The sequence below is a fragment of the Choristoneura fumiferana genome, chromosome 5 (genome assembly GCF_025370935.1).
Source record: "Choristoneura fumiferana chromosome 5, NRCan_CFum_1, whole genome shotgun sequence".
NCBI lineage: Eukaryota > Metazoa > Arthropoda > Insecta > Lepidoptera > Tortricidae > Choristoneura > Choristoneura fumiferana.
The window spans coordinates 21571495-21588256 of NC_133476.1; the positions used below are offsets into that span (position 1 = coordinate 21571495).

General features: G+C 39.6%; 1 protein-coding gene across 1 annotated transcript; it reads left to right on the forward strand.

Annotated features, from left to right (window-relative positions):
- The first annotated feature begins 2896 nt into the window (after positions 1-2896).
- Positions 2897-14997, forward strand: Hsepi (D-glucuronyl C5-epimerase). The gene is made up of 8 exons (XM_074088375.1): positions 2897-3106; positions 5973-6090; positions 6707-6852; positions 7950-8525; positions 9445-9579; positions 10725-10912; positions 12745-12909; positions 14006-14997. Exons 1-8 carry the CDS (start codon positions 3038-3040, stop codon positions 14370-14372), a joined length of 1764 nt encoding a protein of 587 aa, XP_073944476.1. The 5' UTR covers positions 2897-3037; the 3' UTR covers positions 14373-14997.
- Positions 14998-16762: the final 1765 nt, after the last annotated feature.

The following is a 16762-nucleotide window of genomic DNA, read 5'->3' on the forward strand; positions in this document are numbered from 1 at the left end:
ACCCATGACTTTGTAATATAGCAAGTATTTATATATATATATACCGAGACCGGCAGCCGTTTAATGCAAACAAGTTAATAAAAAGGTGACGGCTTTCGAATTTACGTTGCAAAATGCATTAAATCACTTATATTTTCTAGTTTCATGCCCTATACTACGAATGCAAAATTCGAGCTTTGCATCTTGCCGTCGCGCTGACGCTAATATCATTAAATACGAGAGTGAGAAGGACGGTACAATACGAACTTCGATTTTGGAATTTCTCTAGATTTGATTTTACAATCTATCTATTCGGGATGAGCGACAAAGCACTATGCGTCTTTTGCTGACTATAGGGCAGTAAATATAGAGACGCACCGAGCAAAGCATATTTAGTAAACTAAGAAACTCAATTACCGCTATAAGATTCAATGTCAGTTGTATGATTTAAAACATTAAAGGTTATTTTCACTTACAAATTCATGTGACAATTAGCCTTCTTCATTTAATTCTGATAGTCAACTATATCTTGAGCAACGTAGAAATGGCGAACCGCAAAATACTATAAATAAGAGTTCCATTTTTTCCTTTTGAGGAACGGAACCCTAAAAAAGTAAGTAAGTAAGTTATAGTTGACTATGGTACTATTCAATGGAAAAAATCAATTGTGTAAACAAATGTGGTGACTGACATTGACACTTGACTGACGACTGGCTGACTGACTGACTGACGTTGGCTCTAGTGATGTGAAAGCTCTTTAAGATACTTCAATCAGCAGTAAATAATTATTTTGAATTTACTCATATTTCATTATTTAATGTTTTCCCTAAGTTTAATTTTTAAAAATGGCGAATCACGTATTCTCTTAGTCCTGTTCAAGAGTCATTCACAATGTTTCCATGTCCCTTTTAACTTAAAATGTTTAATAGCATTTTCACGAAGTTTTAGAATTAGGTATATCTTCAAATATATATACCTAACGTTTTTTCCATACAAACTTACACTCCCCTTTATACCCCTTTAAGGGTAGAATTTTTAAAATGGTGAAACATGTATATCCACTTATATTTTTTGACGTATATTTTCCCCAAGGTTTATGATGGAGTATTTTAGAATTGAAAGGGTCAGTTAAAATATGGATTAATTTAGAATTTTTTGCTGCTTAAGTAGCGTAGTAGAAAAAGGCAACCTGAGATATGTGTGCATAGGAGAAATTTGTATCTTGACTCCTGTCCAACGGTGGTGTAGGGGTTATAGTACGCAGTACGGATTGCTGAGGACCTAGGTTCGATTCCCAGCGCTGGTCTCTTTTTCTGGTTTTTCTGTGCATCCATGTCTCAGTTTGTATTTTCGATATAATTTAGAAGAGGCATTTTTAAATTTACATAAGACAGGGAAATGAGAGTAGACACAGGGAAGTGATTCAAAATGATTGTTTGGTCCAACAATGGACTCCACAGTAAATATGATAAGTACTAGTAAATAGAAATCTACATAATTTCTACTATAATACTCTTTTATCGTCCAACTAGTGTTTACCCACGGCTTCGCACACGTAAATCATTAGGTCCAACAGCTGAAATACCGGGATTTTTAAAAATTGCCGTGGGAATTCCCGAAAATTAAATCGTTGTTTTCATTGACATTACATTAAAAACAATCATGGTAAAATTTCATGACTCTAAGCCCAGCGGTTATTAGTTCGAAATTTTATCCCTATCTCGTGGGAATATCGAAATAAAAAGTAGGCTATGTTTTATTCCAGATGTCAAACTATCTATATACCAATTTTCATGACAAAGCTGAGCGGTTGTTATTTCAAGATTTTATCCCTATCCCATGGGAATATCGGGATAAAAAGTATCCTATGTTATCTAACTTTTCGCCAAATTTCATCCAAATCCGTCCAGCCGTTTCAGCGTGAAGAAGTAACGAACATATTCACTCACTCACTCACAAACTTTCACATTTATAATATTAGTAGGATTAGTAGGATAGTAGGATAGGATTAGAAACCTTTATAAACCTTCATTAAATAGTGTAACTTAACACAAATAATTAATATCTACGAATAAATTAATTTGCAGAGCCAGCCATAATTATCGGTAGGTAAGGTTGGTTCAGTCAAATAATTAATTTTGTTGGTACAGCACTAAATTTCCAGAGACTAGACCGACCATAGACCAACTTCGGTGAGGAAAAAATTATCATGTCAATTTGACAAATATAACGGATTTTCGTCTTCCATTTAATTCTATAAAATAAACATATTTACACGATTATTTAATGATAAAATGATTGTTAAAAACAGTGCTGAGCTCATTGAGATGTGAATATGATCGGGATTGGCGTTCAAATGTAAGTAACTACGGAGTAATCGTGAAAAAATGCTTTGTTTACACAATTGATTTTTTCCATTGAATAGTATTATACAGTATCACTATGTCATACTGAAAATACAGGGGTGGTAAACAGACCTGCTCTCAGAATTAAAGGACTTGGGCAGCAGAGCTACTACGAAACTCGAAACTCAAAGTCCGTGTCGTGCGGTCCCTCTCGCTCTCGTATTAAATAGTATAAGTGTCAGAGGGACCGCACGACACGAGTCTATAGTTTTACACTAGAGATTTGTCATAGGAAAATATTAAGTATTGTAAAAGTAATTATATTTAATTATAATAGGATAATTTTTAGGGCTAGCAACGAACGTTACGCACTCACCCGTAGTTCTTGTGCTATTGATGTCCAAGAACGTTTGTACGTATTATATCGTACCTATCTATATTGTACATACATGAATTTTAAATAAATATTCATTAAACATAGGTAAAAATGTGGTGTGCATGGAACGGAACGCATTAAAAATTTGACATCTGCTGTCAAACTGTCAAACACCTACAGCTGCCTGAAGACGTCTCAAAGCCAGCGGAACAAACGGAACAGTGTCCAGCTACTGTATCAGTGCGGGCTCACAAATTAATTAAATACCATATAATACGAACACATAAAATAAAACCTAGTTTTATTCGTTAAAATGATGTGAGTGCATAACGTGTTCATGAAAAGTGCCCATCTATTGCTGAACAAACAACATCGGCACGGATGGAATGCCCCTGGTTTGTTCAAAGTGAGTATTATCACACGAAACTGCTCTGTTATTAACTTTTTTGCTTCGTTGACGCCCTCTTGTAAACATAAAACATAGCGAGAGTTTGCGCGGAGCGTAGTGATATCGTGGCTTGTTTCTAAACATTGCGTTGTCGTTCCACCTACGCAAAAATGCTAGCAAGGGCTTTTGGATCGTCCTGCAGCTATTATTAGCAGCTGATTTATTCAGATTGCGCGACGATAACTATTTAGAGTGATACCTTCATTGAAAGTGGGCACATTTTTACATAGATTTAGTTATAGTTGATATTTGTTTTATTCATAGAGTCCAAAAGTTTTTATTATTCACAAGCTACAAGTAAGCCGAGATAAACTGTCACACACAAAATATGATTGTTTGCACATACTATTTGTATGCTAATTTATTCATGTTTACTTAAAATTAATTAGCATTTTGCTATGATGTGTGAACTGTTACTCAAACTTGTCAATTTTAATAATTAATTTTTATCATTTTGCTATACAGGTTTTAATATTTATGAGATGGCAAGTAGGACTTAGCATACTGTGTAAGACAGCATGAAAATAAAAATCTAATGATTATCAAACATAGTATTTTAAAGTACTTAGTAATAAAATCGATACACTATAGAAGTTTTTTTTTTTCATACAAATTCATTTAGGATCCTATGCAACCAAACCCAAAAGATTGGTTTCTAAGGGACAAAATTATTATCAACAGTATGATTGGTTATTGGAGTCTTTTTGTATTTTTTATTTCAACTTCAAATTTGGAGTAAATACAAAAAGACTCCAAATAACCAATCATAATTTGATTGCTTAGTAGCGACATCTCTTGTCTGGGTGAGCGGTTGGTTCCGATAGAATGTGACGTCTCTCGTTGAGAGCGAAAAACATAGATGTCGCTAGTGCTGCTGCATAAGTAGCGTAGTAGAAATAAGTGTCCAGCGGTGGTGTAGGGGTTAAAGCACGCAGCACGGATTGCTGAGGACCTGGGTTCGATTCCCAGCGCTGGTCTCTTTTTCTGGTTTTTCTGTGCATCCATGTCTCAGTTTGTATTTTCGATATTATCAACAGTGTTTATTATTATTTTTTAATCATACCTACCAAAAGTAGAAATAGTTGAGGTTGGAAAATTAACCAAATTCCTCATCATTCTGTAATGCATGCTTCACCCTATACAGTAACCCAAGCAATTAGCATACATGGAGAAACATTTATTTTCAAATTACGTCTGTATGACTTGGAATAATATACCTATTAGGCCACAAACTGGACACCACAAGGCTACTTGCCACTTTACTTTTTTTGCTTTAATATGTAAGAGAATTGTAACATAATTATTATTTTGAAAAAATTGCTTTTTGCCAATTTTCTTACAGCACATTTGTCTTGGCAATTATGGTTTTTACAAAAATGGTATTTAAAAAAAGTGACATGTAAAAGACCCCTTTGCGGCCTAATTACAAAATGTAAATATTTCGATTATCATTTGCAAAATCCTGTTGAAAAGTAATTATTAAGCGCTATGTGTACACATTCTAATTCTAGAAAGTGAAGTTGGCATGCCACCAGTGCAAATGCAACTCACACTGATTTTAATTTTAAATCAGCCAGCATGTTATACAGATTTTACTTTCAATCTAATCTCTCCGCAGAACATGCCATATTGAGCCCCAATTAACAGATTTGCTTATCAGTCTGGCCTAGTTTTAACTGCTAATTGCTCTAATTATTTCTAATTGGCTAGCACAGTTGGTGCATGACATGGAATATTATCAATTAGTTTTACTTGATGTTTGTTTGTTGTGCTTACAAACATTGGTACTAACTAGTGCCTTTTGGACATAAGTTCATAGATTTCGGTGGGACTTTAGGGATGTCACACATGGTTTAAGTTGAGTAGGTCTCAACAAAAACATAAATATCATTGACAAACAGATTACAAGTATAATTTTATATACCTTACTACAATCTAAGTGTTTATATTATAAGTATTTTTACTGCTTTATGGTGTGCAATAAAGAATATTTGTATTGTATTGTATTGTACAATGGAATATGGTGAAAAATGCAATGAATTTGAAAAATCTTGAGTATGCCTGCAAAATGAAAAGATATTGGCATCTAACTGGCTGTATAAAATATACACAAACTTGATAGAGCTAATAAAACCTTGCAGTTCAAGTTTCAAAATTATTAAAATAGTAATTTAATTCATTTATTCAAGTAACATGACTCATTTTGTTAAACAATTTATCTCAGGAATAGTCTTTTCAAATTGAGTGTTGCCATATTAAGTAATTGTGAGTACCTCAATTGGTGCAAATTGCCTCTACCAATTATTCAATCTTGGTTGAAGCAATCCAAAGGGTTCCCAAAGAAAACTGAACTGCAGTCTTAGTCGTAACTCAGTGTCAGCAAGACTTATCTAATATCTATATAATCCTGTGAAAACTCTGCTGAATACTAAATTAAATGATTCAAGTCACGATTATAAATTATAAGTCAGCAACGGTTTGACTAGTTTCGATCTTTTCGAAAGAAAATTTTCACAGGCGAGTGCATTTACGACGGTGGCGGTCCTCGTTTATTTTAGTAATTTTACCAATATGTCTCACGAGAGTTTAAGTAATATTAAATTAGTGATGTATACTAAAACTATGTACACTCGAACCCACTGAATCGTGACCCACTGTGGAACCTTTTCTTAGAAAACGTCACAGTGACATCGCATTGCTTGACAAGGGAATTTATTATGACACTTACTGTGAGAACGTTCTACAGTGGGTCAGGAAGCAAATGTTTCGACTCTACATGCCTTTTTTGAAAACAAATAAATAATAATAAATGCGTGTGTGCCAGGGCGCGGGTATGATGGCGGTGCGCGTGAACCTGCGCGTGGCGCTGTGCGCGCTGTGCGCCGCCGTGCTCGCGCTCACGCTGTTCTGGACGCGCTGCGGGGAGCTCAGCCGCCCGCCAGGTCAGCCCACTGCTCTACCCTTTACACGCTTGCCGTACTCGTTAAAAAAACTCTAGTCTACAATCCTTCCCCCCCCTTACACTATCGTCCTTCGAGCGTAGCGACGACACCGCAAATTCAGCTGAGCCTTTCGAACGTAGCGTCAAAGCGATGTTGTCGCAGCGACGCCGAGACGTTTCAGTGTCTGAAATAAAAAATAAACGTTACTGTCATCACGGTGCAGCTGCGTGAAAGTTGCGTTAACGCTGCGTGGGAGTTAATGAATGAAACGTTGACGCTTGAAAGACGCTGCTGAGTCAACGCCGCGCTGGCACTGACAAGACGCACAACGTTCAAAAAAAGCTAGTATAAGTGGACTTTAAAAAAAAATAACTGGTTCAACTTGAAAGACCGGAACAGTTCCTTTAGATGCGCCCTTAGATTGTTTGTCCGCTGCCGATATCGAGAACAAAGAAGCTATATATACGTACTAGCTGTTTTCATATTATAAACATTGAGTAACATATTGATGAGCGTTGATTGGCGACCCACTTACACTATAACAAGAAAGTGCTACTCATTTTTGAGCACCTATGTAGCTCCAATGTTTGCGAAGGCGACTGTACTTTGTCCACAGTGGGCTCGATGCTGTCCAACGCGCTGACGGAGCGCAGCGCGCGCGCTGAGATCGAGTGCTCCATCAACGGCGAGTACTCGATCGCGTGCCGCCGCGACCGCGACGACGTCTATGTCCCATTCAACTTCATACGCAAGTACTTCGAGGTACGTACATGAAGCTAAAGATGTTAAAGGTCTTATTTGCAACACGCTTGGATCTGGTCTGCAACCTTCTGAAAACAGTAATTTTCTTGGGACACAATTTTTAGCATTGATTTCATTAACGACTAATCTATTAGTTCTAACGCGACTGACAAAGCGAGCTGCACTGTTAGTCGAGCGAGACTGGTTACGTCGTGTGAGACTGCTTACGTCGTGTGAGAGTGTCGCAGACATGTGTTAATGCATTTGGTTATGTGGACGTTGAAAATTATAGGACCTGGGTTCGATTCCCAGTGATGGTCTTATTTTTCTGTGCATCTATATTTCAGTTTGTATTTTCAATTTCGGTTTTACGGGTGACCGTAAAAGTAAAAATTTGGAATTGAAATAAAAAATACAAAAAAGATTCCAAAAAAAACAATCTTAATTTGATTGCTTAGAAACGATATCTCTTGTCCGGGTGAGCGGTTAGTTCCAAAGGAATGCCGAAAAAGTTTGAGGGCTTACGGCATAGATGTCGCTAGCGTCGCTGCTTAAGTGACTAAGTAAGTAAGAAACACAAGCTGAGATATGAGATGCATAGGGAAATTCGTGTCGGTACCGTTGACCATCAGTGGTGTAGCAGTATAGCACGCGGTACGGATTACCGAGGACCTGGGTTCGATTCCCAGTGATGGTCTTATTTTTGGGTTTTCTGTGCATCTATATTTCAGTTTGTATTTTCAATTTCGGTTTTACGGGATGACCGTAAAAGTAAAAATTTGGAATTGAAATAAAAAATACAAAAGATTCCAAAAAAACAATCTTAAGTTGAAAATTACGTTTTATTTTGGGCCCTCCGTGTAAGAAAGCCTAAAGGTATTCTACTATATGCGATGCTTGTTTTTGTAAATCTTACAGCTCTGTAGTCTTCTAGGATCTGTTTTACATAGCATAAAGATACAGTGGCCTAGTCCTATTAATTTCAAGTATTTATTTTGTGTGTAGCTGTTACATATCGGATCTGACGATAGTAACATACTATACGTTCATAGTTCAAGGTTTCCTTTTAGTGTTACTCTGCAAATTATCTAGTATTGAAAAGCTATTTGTTCCAATAGATCTACGGCAAAATATCATCAGTAGACGGTATCGAGAAATTCGAATGGTCGCACAGCTACAGCAAAGTGTACCATCCGAAGAAAAAGTACGACCCTCGCGGCACCTTCACCACTTTCGAGAACTACAACGTGGAAGTGAGAGACCGCGTCAAGTGCGTCAGTGGAATAGAGGGAGTCCCCGTCTCTACCCAGTGGGAACCGCGGGGCTTCTATTACCCCACGCAAATAGCGCAGTTCGGACTGTCTCACTACAGCAAGAATCTAACAGAGCCCGAGCCGAGGACACGCTATATCGAAGACAGTGATAAGCATTTAGAAAACTGGATTGTAAGCAAGGACGCTACGATGTCTAGAGAGTTCGATGTGAAGGCGCAATCGAAAGTTTTAAAGTTCTCGACGAGCGAGCAGGCTTCCAGCCAGGTGTGGTTGAAGGTCAACATCAGCCAGGACTTCGTGCTGGGCGTGGACTTGCTGCTGAGGCCTAACTCCTCGCTCACCGTGGTGCTGCAGAACAAGGAGAGAAAAGAGACTGCCTATTTGCATTATGTTACTAATACGCAGCTGATTTACGCTCAGGTGAGGGACCATTAAGTATCTTCTGAAAAACTTTTTTGCATATTTTTTTTGTAACACTTAGGGGCTGTTTCGTTTCACCACTCATTGATTGAGCGTTTATACCTGCTGAGCTGGCAACGTTGCATTTTTGTTAGTTTGCTCGATAAATTAAAAATGGAATGAAAAATTAAAATGTTAACTGTTCTTAATATATAAGTTAATGTGTCTAATCGTGTAATAATTATTCGTGATAGACTTTTATATTCTTTAAAAATGAACAAAATGTTTATTTTGAACATGAAACTACCGTGAGACTCACTCATATTAAATGATATAGAGCGGTGGCGCGTAGTGTGCGTGTTGTGGCAGCCGCCGAGTCGCGTGCTCTTGAGAAGAAGGGCTACGAAATAGCCCGAAACATGTCGAGCTAAACTCGGTTTAAGACGTGAGTTATCCGTTACAATATAATTTAAAATGTTTATTAACGGTTTTTAAAGAAAATAAAAGTCTATCGCGCTTAATTATTGGAGTAGACACATCAACTTATACATAAAGAAGAGTTCTATCATAACAGTACCAGCGGCCATCAGTTCTTCGAGTAATGTGTACTGCTTAGTCTGCTATTCAGCTCACCTATAGCATAATCCAGGCAGATGGTAGCTATTTGTGCATCCGAGGTCAGAAACTTAGAATACAGCAGTTTCTCTAATGGATTACCTACTAGATAGCGCTAAGATCCTGTCCAGACGGAGCGTTTGCGCGCGAGGGCACTCGCGCGTTCCCGAGGTACTTGAGCTAGGGTGACACTCTTTCCCGGCCCGGATAGTACCGACATGGAAATACCGACCCTGTTTTTCGTGTACATGGCCATAGAAACTGACGTCTGGACCGGGTCTTAAGATCGCTATACCTTCTGTAAGTTCTGTGGTCGATCTCGCAGGAAGAGCACGTGTACCACGGCGTGGGCACGGAGGCGTCGTGGCGGCGGCTGACGCGGGACCTCGTCGTGGACCTGCAGAAGGGCTGGGCGCTGCTCGACCGGCCCAAGCGCAAGTCACCGAGGAACAAGTTTAAGGTCAAGATTGGTTTTGTGGAATCTTTTTGTATTTTTTATTTCAATTCCAAATTTTTACTTTTACGGTCATCCCGTAAAACCTAAATTGAAAATACAAACTGAAATATAGATGCACAGAAAAAACAGAAAAATAAGACCATCACTGGTAATCGAACCCAGGTCCTCGGTAATCCGTACCGCGTGCTATACCGCTACACCACTGATGGTCTACCAGTGACGGGTCTGGTGGTTGACCATCAGTGGTGTAGCGGTATAGCACGCGGTACGGATTACCGAGGACCTGGGTTCGATTCCCAGTGATGGTCTTATTTTTCTGTTTTTTCTGTGCTTCTATATTTCAGTTTGTATTTTCAATTTAAGTTTAAGGTCAGACAATGGCGCGAGGTGAACTATTGGTTGTGTATCTTAGAAGGTAACTTTTAACAGCTGCAAGCAAAGGGTTGGGTTATTTGTAACGTAAACGGGTCATTTGGACGTAAACGATTCAATAGCGGGACAGTACCACTACCATGAGTTTACGCGACACGCGACTACGCGACGTTGATAGCGACGGCGTAAATTATTTGTAGGGGCGCTGTACAATTCTCCATACAAATAATTTACGCCGTCGCTATCGAGTACGGTCACTGTAAACTCATGGTAGTGGTACTGGTACACAATCCACCAATCCGAACAGTCGGGATAACCTCGTGAGACCTCGCGTACTTTATAAAGAACAAGTTGACACTTAGGCTGTCTTGCAGGAAAAAATAAATCTAGATTTACTCGTTAAACCTGGCTTAAGCTTGACAGTTCCATACATTTTGACACTACTAAACTGAGCTTAACGTAAACTCGAGATTTATGTGTTTCCAGCAAGTAGCCATAAGATATCGGCCGAATGTACATTACGAGTATAAAGCAGAAAATTATTCACTGAATGAAGAATTTTAAGAATGTTGAAATAAATTCCAAAATAATAAAACTGGTGTCCCACGTCTAGATCTTAAGTAGTTTAATTACTACATCTGTTAAAAAGAAAGAAAGAAAATGTTTATCTCGCGAGGAAAGATGACATATTTCGATGTGTTAAACAGTTATTTTACTTATTGTTAGCGAAACTTCTCTAAAACGTACGATACTGAACAGTTTTTATCTCGACACAGATATCTAGTATCATCCTGAGCGGCAGCGGCGCGCTCGACAACCTTACCATCAGCACGAGCGCGCACATGGAGCAGTTCTACGCGGCGGCGCGCTGGCTGGCGCGGCGGCAGCGCGGCCGCTCGGGCGGCTGGCCCATCCCCGTGCGCCGGCGCATCGCGCCCGGCCTCGCCGACCTCAAGCCCGGCTGGTGAGTGACACTGACACGTTACGATTGACTTCAACGCCACTTGGAAGAAATAGTCATTTCGGGCCTACAGTAGCTGACAAGGTTTGCACGGTGCGTGTGGAGTGGACGCCTATAGAAATATTTATTTGTGATACGAGGTTGGTAAGTAAGGTTTTACGAATGAGTTGACGAGTGATAAATCCGAGCCGCTAGGCGAGGGTTTTCATCGTCACGAGTTTGTAAAACCTTGCCAACCGTGTATCATACGACGTTTATCAAAACATTTGTAAGAAAATAGGCAATTAATAACACAAATTTGAAAAATAAAAACAAAACAACGCAAAGTTTTACAAAAATGGCGCGTCCGTAACGCGCATGCGTAAGTTTTGTTTTAATTAGGTTAACTAAAATTATCAGGCAAATTAAGGTTCGACGCGTTCAGTTTATTTTTGACATTTAAAACTATTTTGCTTGTAAACTTTTAAAATGAAGAATTTAAAAAAAAAACTGTAATAAATTCGCGCTAGTGCGGTAAAATGAACTTACGAGCCATGTATACATCCTTTGAAAGTGAATTTTTTGAGCAAATGTATTGGAGAATAATATGAGCAGTGCTAGGTGACGTATTTTATTTGTACCCGCACCCGCGGGCGTGCGCCCGCTCCGTGTACCCGTGCCAGTTAGCGGAGGCCCTTAGAGGTCTTTCTATAGTCGTCGTAGCATAAGACATCAGAGTCCAAGACGGATCATTTTGTCCAATTGACAATTTAAAAAGATATGGCTTCGTTGTTTTTAGTAATTTTCAACAAAAACTTATTAAATAAAGTCTTTAAATTTAAATAAAGTCTTCCACAACTCGGTTTGTCAAACAAACATATTTAACTAATAAAAAAAAATGCGTGCATATTCTCTATTCTAAGTAACTAACTATCTCTAGAAAATAAACCCCCTTGCAAAAAAATAAGGCACCTATGTTTTTTCAGATTTTTAGGCATTGAAGCTCAGAAAGTAAGCTTTTATGCACATAAAATACCAAAAACCATAGGTGCCCGTTTTTTTTTACAAGTGGGTTTATTTCGTGTCTGTAACACGTGTGAAGTGTGTCAATCTTGGAGCCCAATCTAATGAGCATAGTTCTCACATCGGACCGCTATCTGCTGCCCCTATTAAATCAATTCAGGGGTCGACGCGTGAATGATGTATCTTGTTACTACCAATTAAGACCATTTGCTTGTCGCTTGTAGCAATTAGTCTATTTTTATTACAGCAATGATGAGTGTAACAGAGCATCGATACGTTAAAGAAGTTTTATGAGCTGCTCGCGTCACTTGGAAGTAACTAGTGTACTTGGTAATAACTAGTGTTCACCCGCGGTTTCGCATGCGTAAACCATAGGTTTAGCAGTTGAATTGAAATTGCGGGATTTTACTTTTTAACCTCCAAAGAGTCATAAATTTGCGGGAGAAGGGGGGTCAGACGGTTGGTGACACAGAAACGAAAAAAATCATAGCAATACGTATGACAGGGGGGGCACGCGGGGATGCTAAAAATGATAGAAAATGGTGTGGCCACCATTGTTAAATGTCTGTCTGTGGCACCGTAAATCCCAAACGAAAAACGTTTAAAAAAAAAAACAGTAATTATTACTTATGATAACAAAAGCATGTATGTAAATGATCATTATGTCCTTGCTAATTGTTACTATTGGCTGTGACTTATTTTTCAAAAGTGTTTTTTAATAAAAAGTCACGTCAAGATCGCTTACCTTATTTCTAATGCTAAAAAAACGAAGCTCAGGTTGGGTTATTGCGCCGGTGGTTAATACTCGTAATACCGATGGTATTCTCCCGCAGGCACTCTGCGATGAGCCAGGGGCACGGCATCTCGCTGCTGGCGCGCGCGTTCCACCGCAGCGGTGACGCAGCGTACCTTCGCGCGGCGAAGAAAGCGCTTTATATGCTGGACGTGCCGAGCCACGCCGGAGGGGTCAAGGCGCTCTGGATGGACAAATACGTGTGGTGAGTGCAGTGCAGGGGTGTTGGGAATATTAAGATACTAGAGTTTACCCGCGGCTTCGCACGCGTAAACTATTCGATCTGGTAGTTACAATTGAAATTCCGGTATTTTACAAACTTCCCCCCGGGAGTTTCCGAAATTTATATCGTGGTCTTCATTGAGGTTGTGTTAAGAACAACTGTCCCCAATTTCAAGACTATAAAACCTGCGGTTGAAATTTTAAGATTTTTTCCCATCCCGTGGGTTATTCCAAACGTCCAGCTACCTACATATCGAATTTCATCCAGATCCGTCCAGCCATTGTAGCGTGAAGGAATAACAAAACACACACACACACACACACACACACATTCACACACCCCACACATACACACACAAACTTTCGCATTTATAATATTAGTAGGATCTCTATCTAGCCTTCTTATTCTGAGAAGAGGCCTGTGCCCAGCAGTGGGACGTGTATAGGCCGGAATGGTGATGATGATGAAACATCCATATAGCCTACTAATTTCTCAAAGGGCCGGTAACGTATCCGTAACTCAGCTTATGTTATGTAAAATAAAATATAGATTTTCATTTGTGACAATTAAAATACATAGTTAAATGTTGAATTAATAAATTGATGTCCCATTTACTTTTTCCTTAAGTCAACGCCTAACAGAACTAGAACCAAAAGTCCCCATTATGCCCGCAGCGTTGCCCCTCTGAATGGCTATGGAGACCTGCTGAACAAGCCATGACCCTGAACGAGGATCACACCCACGATCCCTCAAACGACGACCCAACTCACTAAAAAGCCCCACGCCGCGCTCCGAAGCCCCACGGCTGAGCCGTCTCAACCACAACCACAATGAAATCATAAGCACTCCAGCTCAGAATACTTGGAATGCTTATGCAGTGACAACCTAATTATACTTTAGTCAGTAAACAAATTCACTCGCAGTTTGGTACTGTTTCTTGGGGAAAAAATCCTTAATATTTTCCCAAACCCTTCCCCTCCATCACGTGAGATTGGGTTAGATTCGGCATTCACCTCACCCCCTTAACGCCTCAGGTAATTTATAGACGCTCCCTAACATTCATTTCTAAATGTTCCAGGTACGAAGAATACCCGACAAGGCCGCCCCTGTTCGTCCTCAACGGCTTCATATACACGCTCCTCGGGCTCTACGACCTCCACGCGATAGAGGGAGAGAACTCCATCTCTCTCGCCAAGAAGATGTTCGACGACGGTATGACGTCACTCAAGACGCTCCTGCCGCTCTTCGACACAGGTAGCGGTAGCTTCTACGACCTTAGGCATTTCACACTGGGTGCCAGCCCCAACATTGCCCGTTGGGATTACCACGCTACACACGTCAACCAACTTTACCTGTTAGCGGGACTCGACGACGACCCTATTCTGATCAACACTGCTAAAAGGTGGGAGGGATATATGCAAGGGAAAAGGGCAGCGCACAATTGAACAGCTAGCTATCCTTTTCGAGCAATAGGAACGTTGCTGAAAAAGTTTGATTGTCACTTTCGAGTGATGGCTTGTGATCGGGTCGAGTTTGAGGTGTCAAACTCGCGAGAGACGGAAATGTTCAATGAAAAAAATATGCTTTTCTGATATGCGTTACACGAGGCACGATGAAGCTCCTTCGCGTATACGCTGACATATTATAAGTATGGGTTCGCGACTAGTTTACTGGTACCGAATTAAATTTGCGAAAGATTAGACGCCATAGGCCGTACAATTATTTGTATATTTAGATTGTTTCAAACTCTTCCTCCTTTCATAAAGTATTCTAACTCGGTACTAAGACTTATGAATAGCGTATTGTAGGAATAAAGATGCCAAAAGACTTAAATCGGGATGGCGCTATGCATCAAGTGGCTATTTAAATGGACTGCTTGGTTGTTTGTTGCATAGCGCCGTCCACTGGCGGGTGGAATCACTAACGTACCTTTCTAGTAAAAAAAAATTAGCTTTAGTAACGTAGGAGTTTTGTGTTTATATTAGTACTTACTTTTAGCTTTTGTTATTTCTAATATAGGACATAGTCCGTCTTATAAACGCTACTATTTTAAGAACATTCATTTTAAGAACGCTGCTATATTAGAAATAAAAATATCTTATATCAAGATAAATACTGTTTAAAAGACATATCTCTGAAACACACGTGTTTTAATGTTGTGAGGTATTCATATAAAAATATCGTTGCTGCAAACTGTTTTAAATTTTTATAAAGACAATTTATACTTTTTTTTATATGGCATTTGCTGCGAGGCACTCTGCGAAGGTCTCGCCAAGTTGCGTGGCAAAATCTTAATAAACCGAACCGAAGCAACTGGAGGTCTATGAGGGAGGTCTATGGGACTATGTCCAACAGTGGACGTCCTACGGCTGAGATGATGATGATATCATTTGTCGAGCGATCAAAATACTCAAAGGAAGGGGCACTGGCAATTAGTTGAAGAACTATCTATACTTATTTCTATAGTCTGTCGCTTTAGGTTAACATAAATAACTCATACCATTAAACTCAGTATAATTACCAATCATAATTCACCATCTACTAAAGTTGTTCCGATTTGCTGGTTAACTTACTACTGCTATCCCTAACTTGTATTCTCAATAACCAGAAAAATTCAGGAAATTACACAGAGGTATTTAAAGCGGAAAAAAAGGCTACTGCGCATTATTGTGTCAAAACCAGATTAGCCGCTAATAAGGCCTGTAGCGAGCTATTTCTATGAATGGCTAGTTGGCACTATCGTGATGTCCGTTTTACAACTTTGCTTGTTTGTGATTGGTTAAATAAATGAGCCAATCGCAAGCAAGATTGCAACGTCAAACTGACCTATGGATACTAACGCCATTTGACGACCGGATGGCCTAGTGGTTAGAGAACTTCACTACGAAGCTTGAGGTCCCGGGTTCGATTACCGGCCGGGGCAGATATTTGTATGAATAATACGAATGCTTGTTCTCGGGTCTTGGATGTTTAATATGTATTTGAGTATATTTTTATGTATATATGTTTATCCGTTGCCTAGTATCCATAATACAAGCTTTGCTTAGTTTGGGACCAGTTCAATTGGTGTCAAGTGGGCCATGATATTTATTTTATTTTCTATCTAGCGAAATATCGCTTGTCAAGAAATCAGTCCTCCACCTAAAGCTGGGTAACAGCCTCCCCATTTGCGACTTGGCTCTACCTAATTACGTCTATATTCTCCGCTATCTACTCCGCGTCTTCCGCTCATCTCCACTTCAATTTTCCTGCTTGCGGCATCCACGACTCTAAAAATTTTTAGAATTTCCTTCTAGAGATTCCACATTCGAGGATGTGTTGTGATTAATGTTTTTTTCATGAAACGAATGAAACGCTTACCTATCCTCGCTCCGCTCAGCTGTCTCCACCAGAGCTGTGAAAAATGAAAAATGAAAATGAAAAGATGTATTAGGGACACACACATATCAATAATAGATACAGAACAAAAACAATAATAATAAAGTGAAATAAAATAAATGAGATTACAAAATACAAAAATAATTAAAAAAGGAAAAAAAATATATATACATATATATGCGCCCGAAATGGTCCCGCCTCAGCATAAAATGCGGACTCCTTTGGTGGAGCCAGCGCTGGTCTTCCGGCGAGACCATTTTAGACGGTCACCGTGTCGTGTCGTGCAACACAGCCCTACGCGTTACGCTGAACGCAGCCGTTGTGCCCGAGTCGGGCAGCGCCGTCTGGCGGCGAACAACCGACTCAAATATACAACTACTAACCAAAGAGAATAAAAACCACGTCAACCAATCATGCAAGGCCATGTGCACAACCAACATGGCTGCCTGCCCTGAGT

Bases quoted from the DNA above. Each gene is read 5' to 3' on its own strand.
- Hsepi (XM_074088375.1), top strand. From the start codon at position 3,038: ATGAAAAGTGCCCATCTATTGCTGAACAAACAACATCGGCACGGATGG. The intron at 6,853-7,949 runs GTACGTACATGA...TTGTTCCAATAG, and splicing joins TCATACGCAAGTACTTCGAG to ATCTACGGCAAAATATCATC. The intron at 9,580-10,724 runs GTCAAGATTGGT...ATCTCGACACAG, and splicing joins CACCGAGGAACAAGTTTAAG to ATATCTAGTATCATCCTGAG.